Source organism: Girardinichthys multiradiatus, chromosome 7 (genome assembly GCF_021462225.1).
Source record: "Girardinichthys multiradiatus isolate DD_20200921_A chromosome 7, DD_fGirMul_XY1, whole genome shotgun sequence".
Classification (NCBI taxonomy): domain Eukaryota; kingdom Metazoa; phylum Chordata; class Actinopteri; order Cyprinodontiformes; family Goodeidae; genus Girardinichthys; species Girardinichthys multiradiatus.
In genome coordinates this window covers 5,155,326-5,175,789 of record NC_061800.1, presented here as the reverse complement: position 1 = coordinate 5,175,789, position 20,464 = coordinate 5,155,326, and the positions used below count along the sequence as shown (strand labels likewise).

At 42.4% G+C, this 20,464-nt stretch overlaps 1 protein-coding gene across 1 annotated transcript; it reads left to right on the top strand.

Moving 5' to 3' along the window:
- The first annotated feature begins 96 nt into the window (after positions 1-96).
- On the top strand, positions 97-16,823 carry tbccd1 (TBCC domain containing 1). Its single transcript, XM_047371497.1, has 9 exons — positions 97-304; positions 6,297-6,361; positions 6,449-6,715; positions 6,894-7,052; positions 7,206-7,322; positions 11,672-11,921; positions 12,017-12,203; positions 12,288-12,818; positions 15,495-16,823. Exons 2-9 carry the CDS (start codon positions 6,299-6,301, stop codon positions 15,706-15,708), a joined length of 1,788 nt encoding a protein of 595 aa, XP_047227453.1. The 5' UTR covers positions 97-304; positions 6,297-6,298; the 3' UTR covers positions 15,709-16,823.
- The last annotated feature ends 3,641 nt before the right edge of the window (positions 16,824-20,464 follow it).

Genomic DNA, 20,464 nt, shown 5'->3' with positions numbered 1-20,464 from the left:
ACAGGTGGGATTGACTGGGGGGCCCCATATAAAAAGGTGATCAGGGCCTCCCCCAACCTAGGTCCAGCCCTGCTGATGCCAGACGGCACAGCGCCAGGCGCGCTCCCGCGAGCCGCTCGCGGCAGGCGTCGGAAAGGGAGGCGCCAAATAGGAAGAATATTCAACTCTGCTGAGAGTGTGAATGAAAACAAACCATGACAACCGTGCTCGGTACTCCAGCGTTCATCTAATGAAGCCGTGACTCAGCTATTCCTCCTCCTGACGGACGGAACATATCGTTTCCTGCGTGGGACAAAGTTCGGTGGTAAGAGCCCTCCTAGCTCTGTTAGCCAGCTGCAGCTAACGTCGCCGAGCAGTTGAACTTTAGTCAAGTTTACTTTTCGGAAAACAAGTTGGCCAGCCTTTCTTAATGCGCTTCAGTAATTGTTTGAAGATTATTTATTTCAGCTACTTTTGAAAAAGGCGCAGTTAAATCAAGCTGATTGGGTTTGTTCGCCTAATAAAGAGATGTCAGGTGTGGATGACACGAGCAGTTGTCATGGGAGACATCTATTTAATGATCCACATCCAGTTAAAGCTTCACGGTCACTGTAGAGTTCAGGCACAAAGGAAATGTATTCACTTCTATAAAAAGCGCAAAACGCTGTTTTGAATCTTTCAGCAGCAGCAGCATCATAACGAGGACCAGTTGATCTGGAATGGTTAGGTGTGTCTGATCCTCTGGTCTTTACTGTGATTTCATTCCAAAAAGCACTGCTGCTGTTCAGGATTTTAGATTGTAGCTGTGGGTATGCAGTTGGATCAGATCTAGTGGAAACACCATATTAACATATACTGTAATTAAATGAAAAAGCTTGGCAAACTGGTCTGCCCTTGTGAACAATCGGTGTTCTGTTAGAGACGAATAAAACTGGCCTCATGTTATGTTGCATTAGTTCCAGGGTTTCATGTGGTTTCATCTGCACTGCAATGTATAAATTGAGCTTTTTATTTAACCTTTAGGTACAGTCACAATATAAGTTCCAGGGTTTTAACACATGAATAGGTCCCCTTGTCTTTACAAGGCTCTCAAATTATTGGAATCTAACCTTAAGGACAGAAAACCACATATCACGGACTCCACACTGTCATTATTCATTCATTAAGATTTCTTTTTAAAAATCAAATGAAGCCAAATTAGAACAGTTTGTAAAAAAAAAAAAATGAAGTTGAACCCTAAAACCCCAGATATGTACAAATCAGAGTGTGTGGTTCCAAAGCATTGAGACAATATGGGGGAAAAACACGAGGAAAAGGTAAAATGACATGGTCAAACATCAGGACGAAATAACAAGGCTGCAGCATTATAGACCAAACTAGAGCTGACTGAATTGTTTAGTCAAGTTAATCATTTACATCAGCAATCTAGTCTATGTAAACATGTAATCATGGAAGCAGTGTTGACATTTACATAGACTTGCAAAAATGTTACCTCACATGTTATAGGGGGCATACTTTCTTTTTACAGTGACTTCATACGTTATGCTAGTTTGTTATAATTTTATATTGAGTCGCCATTTAAACCATCGAATTGAGGTGTTCCAATCACTTCCATGACCACAGACATATAAAATCCAGGCCCTAGTCATGCAGACTGCTTCTACAAACATCTGTGAAAGAACAAGGAGCTCAGTGAATTCCAGCATGGCACCATGGTAGGATGCCACCTGTTCAATAAGTCTGGTCATAAAACTAAATATTCCACAGTCAGTTAGTGGTATTATAACAAAGTAAAAGCAATTAGGAACTAAACCAATCGTAAAGTGGTGGACCACATAAGAACATAGTGCATAGAGGTCACCAACGTCCTGCAGAGTCAGTATCTTCATACCACTCAGCTTCATGTGGACCAGCAATACTTCATAAAGAGTGAGCTTGGTCCTATGAAATGAGATTTTCCCAGTAGGATTTCCTTGAGTAAAACTACCAAGGTATTATGGTCTTAACACAAGATTTAAAGCAAAAATGTACCATATGATCAGCAGTTCAGTGCTCTCCTCCAACCTCTCTATCTCTGTGGCATCTTGGACAATCCTGGTCAGCTATTTACAACAGTGAGATTTCATCCAACAGGTGGAATATTAAACTGGCATGCAAAGGCTGGGCTCACATGGAATACAATTATTACAATCCAAACAGTCCCTTGCAATATTGTTATTGCATACACTGATATTGCACTGATGATATATTGTGAAGCCCTAAGCATGATCTGATTTGTTTGAAAAACAAAAATACTATTGCATTATATATGACACATACAGGGGTTGGACAATGAAACTGAAACACCTGTCATTTTAGTGTGGGAGGTTTCATGGCTAAATTGGACCAGCCTGGTAGCCAGTCTTCATTGATTGCACATTGCACCAGTAAGAGCAGAGTGTGAAGGTTCAATTAGCAGGGTAAGAGCACAGTTTTGCTCAAAATATTGAAATGCACACAACATTATGGGTGACATACCAGAGTTCAAAAGAGGACAAATTGTTGGTGCACGTCTTGCTGGCGCATCTGTGACCAAGACAGCAAGTCCTTGTGATGTATCAAGAGCCACGGTATCCAGGGTAATGTCAGCATACCACCAAGAAGGACGAACCACATCCAACATGATTAACTGTGGACACAAGAGGAAGCTGTCTGAAAGGGATGTTCAGGTGCTAACCCGGATTGTATCCAAAGAACATAAAACCACGGCTGCCCAAATCACGGCAGAATTAAATGGGCACCTCAACTCTCCTGTTTCCACCAGAACTGTCCGTCGGGAGCTCCACAGGGTCAATATACACGGTTGGGCTGCTATAGCCAAACCTTTGGTCACTCATGCCAATGCCAAACGTCGGTTTCAATGGTGCAAGGAGCGCAAATCTTGGGCTGTGGACAATGTGAAACATGTATTGTTCTCTGATGAGTCCACCTTTACTGTTTTCCCCACATCCGGGAGAGTTACGATGTGGAGAAGCCCCAAAGAAGCGTACCACCCAGACTGTTGCATGCCCAGAGTGAAGCATGGGGGTGGATCAGTGATGGTTTTGGCTGCCATATCATGGCATTCCCTTGGACCAATACTTCTGCTAGATGGGCGCGTCAAAGGACTACCGAACCATTCTTGAGGACCATGTGCATCAAGTGGTTCAAACATTGTATCCTGAAGGCGGTGCCGTGTATCAGGATGACAATGCACCAATACACAAGGCAAGACTGGTGAAAGATTGGTTTGATGAACATGAAAGTGAAGATGAACATCTCCTATGGCCTGCACAGTCACCAGATCTAAATATTATTGAGCCACTTTGGGGTGTTTTGGAGGAGCGAGTCAGGAAACGTTTTCCTCCACCAGTATCACGTAGTGACCTGGCCACTATCCTGCAAGAAGAATGGCTTAAAATCCCTCTGACCACTGTGCAGGACTTGTATATGTCATTTCCAAGACGAATTGACGCTGTATTGGCTGCAAAAGGAGGCCCTACACCATACTAATAAATGATTGTGGTCTAAAACCAGGTGTTTCAGTTTCATTGTCCAACCCCTGTATAATTCAATTAAATTCAAAAATACTTTATTAATCCCAAAGGGAAATTAAATGTTGTTGTAGCTCATTATGAAGGTTTCTTCAAAAAGAGCCGTTGTAGATGCTGATGGCTGTGGGCAGGAAGGATCTCCTGTAGCGCTCCATCTTACAGCAGATCTGAAGAAGCCTCTGACTGAAGACACTCTGTTGTTGTAGGACAGTCTCATGAAGAGGATGCTCAGGGTTCTCCATAATGTTCTTCATTTAATGAAGAATCCTTCTTTCCACAATGATCTCCAGAGGTTCCAGAGGAGTCCCAGAACCGAACCAGCCTTTTTTATCTGCTTGTTGAGCTTTTTTAAGTCCCTGGTTCTGATGCTGTTTCCCCAGCAGATGATGGCAGAAGAGATCACACTCTCCACAACAGACTTATAGAAGATATGCAGCATCTTGCTGCAAACACCAAAGGACCTAAGCTTTCTCAAGAAGTACAGTCTGCTCTGTCCCTTCTTGTAGATGGCTTCACAGTTGCATCTCCACTCTAGTCTGTTGTCCAGGTGAACACCGAGGTATTTATACTCTTCCACCACCTCCACTTCTTCTCCCATGATAGAAATAGACTTATTCCTGTTTCTCTTAAAATCTACAATCATCTCCTTTGTTTCAGTCACGTTCAAAATGAGATGATTGTTTCTACACCATGCCACAGGAGGTCCACCACCTTCCTGTACTCAGCTTCTTGTCCATCTCTGATCCACCCCACGACTGCAGAATCATCCGAGTATTTCTGCAGATGACAAGAGTCTGTTTTGTACTGGAAGTCTGAGGTGTACAGAGTGAAAAGAAATGGTGAGAGTACAGTGCCCTGTGGTGCTCCTGTGCTGCTGACTACCTGGTTAGACACCCAAACCTTCAGTCTCACAAACTGTGGTCTGTTTGTCAGGTAGTCTTTGATCCAGGAGATTGTTGAGGCCTCCACCTGAGTCTTCTGGAGTTTCTGACAAAGCAAATCAGGTTGGATTGTATTAAATGCACTGGAGAAATCAAAGAACATGATCCTCACAGTGCTACTGGCTTTGTCCAGATGACAGTGGGTTTGTTGAAGCAGGTGTATGATGGCATCTTCAACTCCAACTCCACAGCGATAAGCAAACTGAAGGGGGTCCTGATAGTTTATTGTTTGCTTACTCAGGTGGGCCAACAGGAGTCTCTCTAGGACCTTCATGATGTGAGATGTCAGGGCAACAGGTCTATAGTCATTGAGGACTGATGGGTGAGTTTTCTTTGGTACTGGAACAAGACAGGAGGTCTTCCACAACACTGGAACCTTCTTCTGGGCCAGGCTAAGGTTGAAGAGGTGCTGCAGAATTCCACAGAGCTGCTCTGCACAGGCCTTCAGGACTCTAGGGCTGACATGATCTGGACCTGCAGCCTTATTCCGATTCAGTCTTTCCAGTTGCTTCTTCACTTGACTTCTTGAGACACACAGGTGGAAGGGGGAAGCAAAGGAAGCATCAGCATCTTCTGATATGGTTGATGGCAAACATGTAGAAGGGTCTAGGGCTGAGGTGGAAGATAAATAATGTGAGGTGTTACTGGACAGCTGTGGGTCCTGTGGGTCAAAGGAGGGTGGGATGTCTGTTTGGCTGTGAGCAGGAGAGGAGGATGCGAAGCTGGTTTCTGAACTGAACCTATTGAAGAATGTGTTCAGTCCATTGGCTAATGTTAATGTTATCTGTGACATAAGTTTGTTCTTGAGAACACAGTCAGCCATTTTATATACTTGTGACCATGGATTAAACATTTTTTCAACAAAACAAATCCGAACTGAAATGTTTCTTTGGTGCTTTTAGTTAAATACGTACAGTAAAGGTTTTCACTGACTCCCTGTCAGTCTTTAAGAGATGTACACAGTGGTAGGAGAGTAAAGAAAGATATGGATTCAACACCTGCTCAGTTTAGTAGAAGCATTTAGGTGTTTATTGTGCAAAATAGTATCACTTGTTGCGGTTCTGCTCCTCATGGAGTAACACTAAAAGCTAACATTAGCTGCCTAATTAACCAACCTCTGACACCAAGCCTGCACTCTGCTTCATAGGCATACTGCTCTAGACGTTTAACACAACTTGACTTTTGAAAGAGTATTACTTTTAACAACAGGAATGGTCTGCACCCTTTAAGGTGTGGGTCTGTTTTTCGGGATTTGGGCTCAGTCCCTGTGTTCCAGTGAAAGGACCTCCTGATGCTTCTGCTTAGCAAAGCATTATGGACAACTGTATGCTCCTGATGTAGTGGGAACCATTTGAAGATGGCTCTTTCTTGTTCCAACATGACTGCACATCATTGAACAAGGCAAGGTCAAAAAGAACCTAAATGAGCGAATTTGGTGGGGAGGAAGTTAGCTGACCCGATATAATACCTTTGGAATGAATTAGAGCAGAGACTTTGAACTAGGCTTTCTCCTCCAACATCAGTGCCTGACCTCAGAAATGGTTAAATATTCAGAAAACCCCACTTCTAAACTTTGTATACGGCCTTCTCAGAAGAGTTGTAAACATTGTATCATATATAAAAATTTCTGCTTTTGTTAGGCAAACTGTAAACTGAATTGTGGTTGTAATCTGACAAAACGTGAGAATGTTCATGGGACATGAACAGTTTTGCAAGGCGCTCTGTGCTTTTATTCTGTGTATAATTTCTTCTATACATCATGTTGTGACAACTTTCACAGCTTTTCTGCTTCCTGTCCCCTCAGACATGGATACAAACAGTGTGAGCATATGGCCACGCATGGAGCCCTTCTTATTGGGTGCTTTGCAGGTGAATGCCCTCCTACAGCTGTATTAATGAGTAATATCATCCAGACACATGTAAATGTGTTAAATGAACCAGTCTGTGCCATTTTAGGTGGCTCCCACCACCAAGCTTAGCCTGCATTACCTCCGGAAGATGGCAGTCTATGTGCAAACACGGGAAGGCTGCTTTCCTGTCCTAGGCTGGTCCATGTGGAGACACATCGCCTGTGGAAAGCTGCAGCTTCCAGAAGACCTGGCATGGCTATACTTTGAGACATTTGACCTCCTTCTAGGTCACACCCCAGAAGAGAGGCTGGGGCGGGCTGAGTGCTTGTCCCAGTGCTCCTCCAAAAGTGAGTTGGACCAGGAACGAAATAAGGTAAGATGATACCAGTGGTGGAGTACAGTAATATTAGTTATTGTATTTAACACTATGTGTAAACCATCATTGTCTGCCTGGAGTTTGTGCTGTTGGTTGTGTTGTTGTGTTTGGCAGTGGGGACTGGTTGTCGCTGTAACTGCACATTGACACTGAACCATTGTTTGTTTGTCCCCAGTTGTCAGTGGACACTCTACAGTTCCTCCTCTTCCTCTACATCCAGCAGCTCAACCGAGTGTCTCTGCGGACGTCTCTGATTGGTGAAGAATGGCCCAGCCATCGTACTCGCTCCCCTTCTCCATCAGAGCGAGAGACCAAGGCCAACTCTCAGAACAAGGTGCACCATACTGTGGAAGACATTAAAGACGAGAACCACCTTGATGAATGTGACTGACATGGACACAATTGTATCATGAAGTCTTACTATCCTCTCCGTTCTTTGATCTAGTTGTATTACTTATAGTCCTTTATTCTTGGCTTTGTTCGGCAGAACTGGGATGATCAGGCCCATCTGTCATTCGTGCAAAGCCACCTGACAGATATTTTGGAGCTACTGGTGGAGCCGGGGCAGTTATCTCAGTCGGGGCAGGTCCAAAGAGGCTGCCAGGTGAGTTTATGCTATCTTACAAAGCCTGTGTAGTACAGTAATTGCGTACGATAACGGTGGTGAATCTGTAACTGATGGATGATCCTTTTTCCACAGTGGAATGATTATACCACAAAGGACTTAAATGATTTTTAAAAGTATGTACAATGGGAGCAACACTTGTAATTTATTGTGGATTTTCTCAAATGTATAAAGGGTTAAACCTTTACGCACAGGCTCACAGACGTTCACCCAGCTTGACTAATATTCGCTTCAATTAGCAATTTGCGGGCATGGCACTGGTGGTGTAGGGGTTAAGCACACGGCCCATCTATAGAGGCTACAATTCTCAAAGGGCCCATCGGGGATCGAGTCCCGGACCCAGAGACCTTTGCGGACCCAGAGACCTTTGCGGACCCAGAGACCTTTGCCGTATGTCTTCCCTCTCTCTCTCTCCCCCTATTTCCTGTTTGCCTACTGTTGGAAAATTTGAAAAATAGAGGCCTCTAGTGCCGCAAAAAAAAATAGCAATATGCAACATAAGCTTGGGCTTTTTTAGCCATCAACAAGCATCTGTGGTAATTGTAGTTGGATGTGAGACTGCTTTTTGTTTTTAGAAATGGTAGACATTATATTAACTGGCTTTCTGGTTGACATTATGTGTTGTTAATACATTTACAAAATCTGTTGAGGTTAGGGCAATTCTAGAAACTTAATATTAACCTGCTTTATCATTTCTAAAACATGCATTGTGAGTTTGGATCATTGTCCTGTTGGACTACCATTTGTGGGTAAGTTTCAACAATCTGAGCTGAAGCTGAAGAATTTGAAGACAGTTTTGCATCATCATTATTCCATCTACTTTGGGCAATACACCAGTACCAGGACAACAGCTCACAGCATGATGCTACTATCTCTAAGCTTGACAGCTGGTGCAGTGTACTTGGGTTTCCATACATATTTTCTGTCATTGTGACCAAATAATTCTATATATGACACAAATTTCTCCATAAGGCATTTAGATTCTCTATTTGAGTACCTTCTCATTTTATTCAAGGGTGTCCATTTTGGAACAGGGGTGTCTCTCTTAATCAGTATCCTCTTACACCCCAAACCAGTGTAAAAAGGGCTAATTCCAATGAAGCTGGGACATTGTGGAAAACATAAATAAAAACATAATACAATAATTTGCAAATCTCGTTCAACCTATGCAGTTGAAATGAGCAGGGACGTCCCTGGAAAAAGACGTTAGATGGCAGCATTCCATTCAGTTTTATTTATATAGCACCAATTCACAACTCATGTCATCTCAAGGCACTTTACACAGTCAGTTCAATCGAATCATACAGATTTGAAGTCAAGTATATACAGAGGGGTGAACAAGTATTTGATACACTGCCGAGTTTGCTGGTTTTCCACCTCCAAAGCATGTAGAAGTCTTTCATTTTTATCATAGGTACTCTTCAACTGTGAGTGACATTCCGTCTAAAACAAAAATTCAGAAAATCACATCACAAGTAATTAATTTGCATTTTATTGCACGACACAAGTATTTGATCACCTAATAACCGGTAAGAATCCCGGCTCTCACTGGCCTGTTAGTTCTTCTTTAAGAAGCCACTCGCCGTGTTTTAAGGGCGAAGAAGGATGAGAACAACCCCAAGAACACCATCCCTACCATGAAGCATGGAGGTGAAAACATCATTCTTTGGGGACAGGACGACTGCACCGTATTGAGGGGAGGATGGATGGGGTCATGTTTCGAGAGATCTTAGTCAAAAACCTCCTTCCCTCAGTGAGGGCTTTAAAGACGGGTCGTGGCTGGGTCTTCCAGCACCACAACGACCCGAAGCACACAGCCAGGGCAACTAAGAAGTGTCTTCATAAGAAGCATCTCAAGGTCATGGAGTGGCCTAACCAGTCTCCAGATCTGAACCCAATCAAAAATCCTTGGAGGGAGCTGGAAGTCTGTATTACCCAGCAACAGCCCTGAAACCTGAAGGATGTGGAGAAGATCTGTATGGAGGAGTGGTCCAAAGTCCCTGCTGCAGTGTCTGCAAACCCGGTCAAGAACTACAGGAAACGTCTGATATCTGGAATTGCAAACAAACGTTTCTGTACCAAATATTAAGTTTTGTTTTTGTGATGTATCAAATACTTATGTCATGCAATAAAATGCAAATTGATTACTTAATCACACAATGTGATTTCCTGGATATCTGTTTCAGATTCTGTCACTCAGTTGAAGAGTACCTATGATAAAAATTAAAGCCTTCTACATGCTTTGGAGGTTGGAAAACCTGCAAAATCAGCAGCGTATCAAATACTTGTTCTCCCCAATGTACATTCCAACTATTAAATAGTGCAGTCAAATTCAGTTTATTATATAAATTGGTTAAGAAGTTTTCTATGTAAGGAAACCCAGCAGATTGCATTGAGTCAGTGACTTGCAGCATTCACTCCTCCTGGATGAGCATGTAGAGACAGTGGAGAGGAAAACTCCCTTTTAACAGGAAGAAACCTCCAGCAAAACCAGAACTAGGTTCAATTTGAGCGGCTATTTGCCACGACGGACTGGGGGTCTAAGAGAACAGAGCAGAGACACAAAACGAACACAGAAGCCCTGATCCAGGAGTACGTTCTGTGGGAAAGAAAAATGAAACATTAATGGTTGTAGCTCCTTTAGTGGCTTCACCTAGGAGAGAAAGACAGCTAAGAAGATGAACTCTAAGAAAGTTTTCAAGTCTAGCGTATGAGAGAGAGCACATAGAGTTAGTCACAGTAGAAGCTCAGCCACCACGTATGTCTAGGAGAGACCAGGTTAAACACTGAAAGAGAGGGCCAAGTTTATCATCTGTAGAGGGTGAGCATTAAGTTGTTGGCAGCTTGGCTGATGTCCTCCTCCAGGAAGGTCACAGCTAAACATAGAGCCAGGCCAGGTGTAGCTTCTAGAAAGAGAAAAAACAGAGAGAGAACATAAAGTCAAAAGCTGAAATAACAGCAAATAACGCAAAATTGGTGATTAGTGTGAGAATCTAGCAGAGAGAGTGAAAGTGGTCATTCTGTCCTCCAGCAGCCTAAGCCTATAGCAGCATAACTACAGAGATAGCTCAGGATAAACTAAGCCACTCTAACTATAAGGTTTATCAAAAAGGAAAGTTTTAAGCCTAGCCTTAAAAGTAGACAGGGTGTCTGCCTCACGGACTAAAACTGGGACCTGGTTCCACAGGAGAGGAGCCTGATAACTAAAAGATCTGCCTCCCATTCTACTTCTAGAGACTCTAGGAACCACCAGTAAACCTGCAGTCTGAGAACAAAGTGTTCTGTTAGGAATATATGGACCAATCAGATCTCTGATGTATGATGGAGATAGATCATTAAGGGCTCTATATGTGAGGAGGAGAATTTTAAATTCTATTCTGGATTTAACATGGAGCCAATGAAGGGAAGCTAAAATAGGAGAAATATGATCTCTCTTTAAAAGCTGAACGCCTTTAACTGCATTTTGTGGACATCCTGATAGTAAATAATTACAATAGTCCAGCCTTGAAGTAACAAATACATGGACTAGTTTTTCAGCGTTAGCAGATGTTGCTTCAAAACTTGTGTGTTCCTTTCAGCATTAATAGTGCCTTGACATATGTACAGTTACCCTTGCTTGCGAACGACTGAGCCTTTCTGGGATGTTCCTTTTTATACCCAATCATGACATTCACCGTTTCCAGTTAACCTGTTTACCGATGGAATGATCGAAACAGGTGTTCTTTGAGCATTGCTTATCTTTCCCAGTGTGTTGTTGCTCCTGTCCCAGTTTTTTGGAAGGTGTTGCAAGCATCAAATTCAAAATGAGTGAAAATTTGTAAAAAAAAATAAAAATAAAATAAATAAAAACCAATAAAATTGATTAACGATAAAAATGTGGTCTGGATGACTACCAGCAAGAGGACGTGTAGTCTCTAACTTGTACATCTCTGTAGAAATAAATCCACTCAATTTAAACCCTATTTATTAGGATGTGGATTTCACTCAAGCTCAGTCTGTGTGTGTGTAACAGTAGGCAAGTAAAATAGTTTTGACATTGTACTGTGGTGTTTTAAAGCTGTTTGTGTTGCATACCTGTAACCTGTGTGCTGTGTTGGCATTTAGGAAACTCATTAAAGTTTCTTTTGTTTTCTTGGTGCTGTTGTTTCAAATAAACTGACTAAACACCATAGAATCTTATTGTTTCTGACAAAAATCCCACAGATGTTCTGATTTAACATTTATGTTTTCTGCCCTTTAAACCTCTGATGTGAGCTGTGTGTTTACTAATGATGTTGTAGGAGGAGTTAAAAGGCGCTGTAGCTCACCCTTCAGTCGTGTATTGTCAGATATCCCTGGAAGCCGTGCAGAGTTTAGGCCTCCTCCTGGAGGGCTCGGTTGGCTGTGGAAAAGGTGTCCAGCCTGTCCACAGGCTGCTGACCAAAGGTCCGCTCCAAACACAGTCTGGCTACTCCATACTGAGCCGCTCCTTCCCTCTACACAAACTCCTCTTGTGTCTCCAACAAAACATCACCCTCAACCCCTTTGGGATGACCGCCTGCCTCCGCTCAGGGAAGAAATTAGCCTGGGCCCAACAAGGTGTCTGTGAATCTTCCTGGCATTCAAACTCATTCAGCCTTGAATCTGCTTGCCTGTGAGTGTTTGACTCTGTGAATGTTGTCTTTTCATTCCAGTGGAAGGGGCCATGAAGAGAGCCAAGATAGCCCGGAACACCCACACGGCCCCACCTGGCAGTAAGATAGTGCTGATGTCCCAGGTCATCAAACAAACTCTGGCTAAAACATCTGACAAGCTGACCGGTGCCAACATCAAGATTCACAGATGTTCTGATGCTTTCATATATCTTCTATCTCCTCTCAGGTGTCGCCTGTTTCTCTTAATGCTGGCAGCAGTTTTTGCACTGGGAACTCCAACTCACCTGTTGATTTTTCCTGCATGCTTTAGATCGGTCAGCGTGGATAAATGCCGTGACAGCACAGTGGTTCTGGGTCCTGTCCAGACCAGCGTCCACATCCACAGCTGTCAGAATGTTCGAGTGGTGTGTGTCACCAACAGGGTGGTGATCGGAGCCTCCTCAAGGTGCATCATCCATGCCCTGACCCCCACTTCCCCGCTACTTCTGCCCGGAAACTCAGACATAACCCTGGGTCCTTTCCACACGTTCTACCCCTCCCTGGAGGATCACATGGCCAGTGTGGGTCTTGCTGTGGTCCCCAACGTCTGGGATCAGCCCTTGATTCTGGGAACCGAGGGCCTCGCCAGCCCCCCACTCAGCTCATCATCTAGCTCAGACACCACCTGCTACCGCCTGCTGCCCCCGTCCGAGTTTCACACACTGGCTGTGCCTTTCCAGATGGAGGGTGACACATGTGAAGTGCCCGGCGGTCTGCCACCTGCCTACCAGGCAGCACTGAAGGAAAAGCAGAAGAGGGTGCAGAACTGGCAGAAAACTGTGATGGAGGCCCGGCTGAACAAGTGAGTGGTAAAAAGACTGGCAGTGATCCAAGGTTGGTAGATTGATTTGCCACAAACTGCAACATATTTTATTGGGATTTTATATGACAGACCAACACACTGTCAAACATGATTATGAGCTGGAAGGAAAATGACATGTTTCTCAAAGTCTTACAACATAAAATGTGAACGTCTGAGTCAGATTTTCTCTGATATTACAGGTGCAAGTTTTTCCCCATTCTTCTTTTTAAAATAGCCCAAGCCTAGTTAGATTGGATGGAGACCGTCTGTGAACATCTGTTTTCAAGTCTTACCAAGCCCTAACTTTGACTGGTTTATTACAACACGTGGCTCATTGTCTTGCTGGAACAGGACCGTTCACACCTGCTGCCGACTTTTCAGCAAAAAACTGAATCTGGGTTGAAGCTCCAGCAAGCGGCAGATTTCTTATTTGAGACAAACCACCAGTCTGAGGTCTTCTGGGTCCTCTTACAGGTGTTCACCCAGGATTTGCCTCTATTTAGCTTCATCTTCTCCATCAGCTCTGACCAGCTTCCATGTCTCTGCTGTAGAAGAGCATCCCCACAGCATGATGATTTCACTACCATGTGTTACCATGTGGTTGATGTACAGTGTTTATGCCACACTCAGCGTTTTGCGTGTAAACCAAAGATTTGTGTTGAGGGTTAGGCCTGGATTTTCAAATTGTCGGCTGATTTTCAAACCCTGAGAGACCCGACACGTGATTAGAAAAAGTAATAGGTATACCAGGTTTGGTCCTACAGTGTGTGATATCCAGCTACGCTGCAAGCAAAATACGCCACACACAAATTGATTTCACTCACAAACATTTAGATTTCAGACGGAAAATCTTGCAAACCCTCTCGAGATCAAACATGAGTTCAGAGTAATTTCTTTCCGTGTTTTTATCACCTTGCTTTCTGATTGGCTATAAATCACATTCAACAGGCTGCATGCTTATTTGTCCTCGGGGAACACCTAACACAGTAGGATATCCGGCCAAGACAATCCAACATGTTGAATATACCCAATTTGAGGTCAGAGCGGTCCCGATATCCTTCTGAGCAGACTAGATCACTCTCAACACACCACACCCAGCAGGAATATCTCATAAGATCTTCTCTCAAACCCCCAGTCGGTCGTGGCTGATGGACGCTCACACTGAGCCTGGTTCTGGTTCTGCTGAAGGTTTCTTTCTGTTAAAAGGGAGTTTTCCTCTCCACTGTCTCTACATGCTCATCCAGGAGGAGGGAATGCTGCAAGTCACTGACTGGATGCAATCTGCTGGGTTTCCTTAGAAAAACTTTTTAACCAATTTGAATAAATAACTGAATCTGACTGAACTGTTCAATGATTAGGATTAATTGGAATGTATGAACCTGACTTGAAATCTATACGATTCGATTTAATTGACTTAGCCCATTTTAAAGTTACCCACCTTTCACTCAGTGCAAAAGTAAACACTCCAAATTTACCTCTGCCTTCCTCCCTCCCTGTTGGATGGAGTAAGGGGGAGTCAGGTTTAGCCTAAACCGGCTCAGTTATGGTTGAGGTGTAAACACACCCTCCATTTCTGCTACCTGTATGACCCCTTTTCTTTTCCAATGGTTATAATCAGTCTGACAGAGAGAGGTATCCCCAATCCTTGAGGTTTTAGAATAACAATGGCCACCAGTGGGCTGTACATGGATACACTTTATCAGTGTATTATTTTACTTAGTACCCCTACACATAACCCATTCTAAAATGGCCAAACTCTAACACTCAGTAGTTTAATCTAACCTCCCCAACAACCCGCACCATTCCTAACCCTTTGTGAAGTGCCTTGAGACGACATGTGTTGTGAATTGGTGCTATATAAATAAAACTGAATTGAATTGAATAAGATTATCTTTAGAACCATCACGATAGTCAGGGCATGTTGGATGGGGAAGAACGGGTCAAAGATCAGCTTAAAAATCCTGTCGTGTAAACCAGGCATTATTCAGTTGTATCTGACCAGAGCACCATTATCTACGTTTGCATTATCTCCTGCATGAGTAGTGGCAAAAAGGACTTATGGTTTACTTTCATCAATGATTTTCTTTGTTCTCCCTTACCTGCCTGCTGTGTTCCCTGTGGCAGCAGCAACCAGGGTTGACCAGGGCCTCAGAGGTTTATTAGAACAGAGTTTCTGGTCTAATAAACCTCTGAGGCCTTCACAGGATTGTAGGATTTATAGTGACAATAAATGGCATACAAGCGGACTCTGTTTTATTAAGTTCACTTTTAAGGCAATTGGTTGCACTGAATTTTATTAAGGGTTAGCGGCTTTCTGTTGGTCTAATGTGTAAAATTCCAATAACATGTATTGAAGTCTGTGGTTGTCATGTGACAATGTGTGAAAACTTTTGAGGGGCATGCATACTTTTGCAGTTCACTGTAAATCAGTGAGAAGTTTCATGGAACATTTGTCCCAAAGATCGATGTGGATTTGATCTGGTGGTTCCTCTTGAGAGAAATGGAGGTTATTGTTACACAACATGCTGCAGGGGCTTCTGCACTGTTTGACCCAGACAGACCAGTGAACCCATTACAGGGTTCATGCAGATGGAGGCAAAATCTTTACATTGTTTTTTCACGACTCTCTTTCCTGCCTGTTTCTATCCCTTTCTCTTGGACATTCTGTTTTTGTAGAGAACAGAAGCGACAGTTTCAGAAGTTGGTGGAATTAAAGTTCCATGAGTGGCTCTTGGAAACCGGCCACCGACAGGAACTCGACAGCCTGATTCCACCCACAGTGACCTCTCTGATGGACTCGGATGGAGCAGCAACAAACCCCAGTCGGGTTAAAGATACCAGACCTGCTAGGCCAGGAGGAGGGGAGGAACAGCCGAGTCCTGATTGTTGACCTTCTGAGTCACTCTTCTGTGGAGGCATTTTTCTGACCTGATCCAACTCATCGTATAAGCCGTATGCTGACTGTAACGGGTTCCAGTTCAGGCTGATTCAGGTGTGACCTGTTAGACAGCTTAGGTTTAGAAAAGGCAGCTAAGTCCTTAACAAGAAAGGACAGGTAGGGGTGAATTGGCATGTTGTAGAACAACATAGCAAGGCGTGCTGTTTTTAAATCAGCACTTGACAAAATATATTGTGGAGCACATAAAATGATTTAAATGGGCATTTAGAAAGAAACTACATCAGTTAAGATCGAAGGAATGTTTTTATTGGGTTAAAAATATAACAAAAACATCCATGAGTGTCTGACCCTTTTTAGACAACTGGAACCAGTTGGGTTGGCCTAGAAAAACTGGGTCAGCATTAGAATCTTCTAAGAATCAGTTTAGTTTCCTTTACCGCCACAAGGCTTTGTCATTATTTTCCCTATTAGCATCTTTGCTTTCTTAGTTTCAACTTTTCCCAAGTTTGTTCTGAATTTTTGTAGGTGACCACAGTGCAGCGGGTCTTTTTCAACGTGTCCACACCCAAGGTTCACAAACTGGTTCAAGCACCACTAGTTCTAGGGCTGTCTTCAGTGGTTCTTCACAAGCTAAATATGAAGCTTATTAACTGTGAAAGGTTGAACTGAGGTTGACCCAAAGCAGACTTCTTAGAGCACATCACTTCACACAGAAAATGAAGAGAGGTACAGTGCTGAATGTTCTGAGAGCCACCAATAGAAACTAAAGAGGGCTCTATTTAAAAAAAAAAAAAGACAAATTTTGGACTTGTCTTCAAATGTTTATTCCAACTTTGGGTGACTGTTTACAGTTGCAACTTTGACTTTAAAAATTCTGACTTTTTTTAATTACATATTCAGTGTAAAGTCGGACCACATCCAAACATGCAATGCCAGTGGATACAATCTGTTTATTTTTAGTTTTTATTATTTAATTATTTCTGTTATATTTCAATGCTACTCCGGCTCGGTGTATGAGTTGGTCTGCTTCGTCCCGCCGACAAAGAAGCAGCAGAGTCAGTGCTGATCCATAGCCAGCTGAGATGCAGTAAGGTGAATAAATGAACGCTGCTCTGCTCTGTTTGCTGTCATTGGTTCCCATGAGGCTGTGATCTGTTTGGCAGCTGTTTGTCTTTGTTTTATTTATCCTGTTACTACAACAGAACAACCTGCTTCATTGACATGTGCCAAGTGACTGTCCTGCTTATTTTGCATGTATGAATATTTGTAAATAATACCTGTAGATTATTTTTCATAAAGCCTGATTAGGAATTAGGAGCCTGTTAGAAGATGTTACCTGTACTTCACGCACTCATTTGCACATTTTGCTTTCCAGCAAATGTAAACGGACTCATTGATCACAGAGAACAGCTGCAGGTTTGTGATGGTGAGGGGATGAAAAGGGATTAAAAACATTGCTGTAAAACGTCACTATAGAAATAAAGCCTTACAGGTGATGCTTGCTACCACAGGAGCCCTGCTGCTGTAGCTGCTCTGTAACAAGTTCATGGTTGTTTTTGAACAAGTGGAAAAATAATTAAAGGTTTGCTAGAACCAGAACACGTTCTTTGTTCTGCTGCTGCCAGGTTCATACACCAGGGCCTTAAAGAATCCTGATACCGTCTTATACATTCTGAAGGTACTGGTGTAATCTCAGTTGTTTGTGCTAAATCTATGTAAATCTGCATCACTGACAGAAATACTCTGCTCACGTCTTCCATACATGTGTACTTTTAAGGATTTGTAAACTTAAGTCAAAGAGAAAATAAAATATTTAACATGCCAGGCAAAATCTTTTCATGCCTCGTCTTCAGTTATGGTTTAGTCAGGGGCTCTAATGTATTTGGTGACTTTTTATAGTATAGTTTGTTTTCATTGTGCATAAAAAAGCAAAATATTTGTCTTAAATGTCTTTATTAATGAAAGCATACTGATCCTTCATTTTCACAACTTGTGTAATTCTGACCTTCTGAATATCCTCTCCTGACTGATGGTGACCCATTCTTGCCCTCTTAGTGCTTGGAGTTGATCAGAGGTTTGTTAGAGAACGTTAGTGAACAAACAGCATTATGAAGACCAAGGAACACAGCAGACAGGTCAGATAGGAAGCTGTGGAGAAGTTTTAAGCAGGGTTAGGTTCTACAACAACATCCCAAGCTTTGAACATCTCGTAGAGCTCTGTTTAATCTATCATCTGAAAGTAGAATGTGTGACAAAATTACAAACCTACTAAGACATGGAGGTCCAGCTAAACTTACAGGCCAGCCAAGGAGAGCATCAATCAAGAGAAGCAGCCAGAAGTCTATAGTAACAATGAGGAACTACAGAGATCCACAGCTCAGTTGGGAGAAGCTGATGGCTGGACAGTTATTACTCTTCGACACCACAAATCTGACCAGTATGGAATTGAAACAAAAAGAAGCCCACACACCATGCAAGTGTCCTGTTCATGTAACATAAGTTGATATAATAAAACTGACTGCATAAGCCTGAATGCACCATCTCCAATGTGAAACATGGAGATGGCAGCGTCATGCTCTTCTTTAGAAGGGACATGGGTCAGTTAATATTAAGATGGATGGAGCTAAATACAGGCCAATCATGGCTCAACTTCATGATACAATACAATGCAACTTTATTTATAAAGCACATTAAAAACACCATTAACCAAAGTGCTGCACACTGATGCAAGAACCAACTAAAACACAAAAATACACACACTTAAAAACGTTCTAGCAAACATAAAATCAATAAAACCAGGAACAATAATGACCAGTTAATAAAAGAAATAGAAGCCAACATCTCAAACTGTTTAAAGCCAAAGAGTAGAACTGTGTTATAAGAAATAAAAAATTAAAACAAGTCAGTCTGTCTGCTTTGCAAAGAAACTAGAAAGACTTTTCACAGATGTGACTGAACAGGAGGTTGAGGTATGTTGTAAGGAAGGATGGACAAACAAATTCAGTCTCTGTACAAAGCTTTTAGAGGTATATCCCAAGAGACTTGCAGCTGCAACTGCACGGTAAAGGGGTTCTACAAAATATTGAACCAGGGGCTGAATATAAATGCAATCCACACCTTTCAGATTTTTATTCAATTTAGTTCAATTCAGTTTTATTTATATAGCGCCAATTCACAACACATCGTCTCATGGCACTTCACAAAGGGGAATGGTGCGGGTTGTTGGGGAGGTTAGATTAAACTACTGAGTGTTAGAGTTTGGCCATTTTAGAATGGGTTATGTGTAGGGGTACTAAGTAAAATAATACACTAATAAAGTGTATCCATGTACAGCCCACTGGTGGCCATTGTTATACTAAAACCACAAGGATTGGGGATACCTCTCTCTGTCAGACTGATTATAATCATTGGAAAAGAAAAGGGGTCATACAGGTAGCAGAAATGGAGGGTGTGTTTACACCTCAACCATAACTGAGCCGGTTTAGGCTAAACCTGACTCCCCCTTACTCCATCCAACAGGGAGGGAGGAAGGCGGAGGTAAATTTGGAGTGTTTACTTTTGCACTGAGGGAAAGGTGGGTAACTTTAAAATGGGCTAAGTCAATTAAATCGAATCGTATAGATTTCAAGTCAGGTTCATACATTCCAATTAATCCTAATCATTGAACAGTTCAGTCAGATTCAGTTATTTATTCAAATTGGATAAAAAGTTTTTCTAAGGAAACCCAGCAGATTGCATCCAGTCAGTGACTTGCAGCATTCACTCCTCCTGGATGAGCATGTAGAGACAGTGGACAGTCACTTGAATTGACTTTGCAGCAATCCCTCATACTGAGAATGCATGTAGCGACAGTGGAGAGGAAAAACTCCCTTTTAACAGGAAGAAACCTCCAGCAGAACTATTCTTGTTCTCTGCTATTAATGATGAGAAATAAGCTGTTCTGGCTTGGCGAAGTGTCTTTTTATACACAGTAGACTATTTTTCCAGATTAAGTAGGAATCCTCCTGGTGTGTAGAGCGCCATTTTCTCTCCAATTTTCTAACATTGTGCTTTAAAGTACGCAGCTCTGAATTAAACCAGGGAGCTAGCCTCCTATAAATAATTACCTTCTTTTTCAAGGGGGCTGCATTGTCTAATGCACCACGCAATGATGAAGAAACACTATGTACAAGAGAATCATTCCTAAACAATCTTTGAAAGACAATGTATTGTGTTCCTCTAACTGCACTACTTTGTCTTGGTCTATGAAATAAAGTCATTATTAAATGATTTTAGGTTTGTGTTTTCAATATGACAAAATGTAAAAAAGTTCTAGAAGCAGAATCATTTAGTAAGTCCCTGTAGTTATATAACCTTTACACTCTCTTTGCTGCAGAATTAGGTTTTTTTGTTGTTATCTCTGGATTGCATTTTAAAAAGTACATTTTAAACCAAATCAATAATAATAGCTTTTTATAACCATTGCCCTATGTGGATGAATCCAAAGGGCAGAGTTAAGTTATGAGCTGGCAGGCTCTCACAATGTGTTACAGTGGGCATTGCACCCAGGCAGTGGAGAAATGGGGGTCAATGGACGCGTACCAGTGCCTGGCCATTATGCTGTAATCCTTCCATGCTTTTCTGGAAAAACTGAATAGCACTAGAATCACTGACTCAATTTTTGGATCTCATTTTCATGACAAAGCGATTGTTCCGCTTGTACTAATGCTGTTGCTGTTTCTAAATGTGGGGGAGTGGGGTTATAAAA

What these genes read in the sequence shown, in the direction of transcription:
- tbccd1 (XM_047371497.1), top strand. Translation starts at nt 6,299, where the DNA reads ATGGATACAAACAGTGTGAGCATATGGCCACGCATGGAGCCCTTCTTA. An exon ending in AGGCCAACTCTCAGAACAAG is followed by an intron (nt 7,053 to 7,205) that starts GTGCACCATACT and finishes TTTGTTCGGCAG; the next exon opens with AACTGGGATGATCAGGCCCA. An exon ending in ATTAGCCTGGGCCCAACAAG is followed by an intron (nt 11,922 to 12,016) that starts GTGTCTGTGAAT and finishes TTTTCATTCCAG; the next exon opens with TGGAAGGGGCCATGAAGAGA.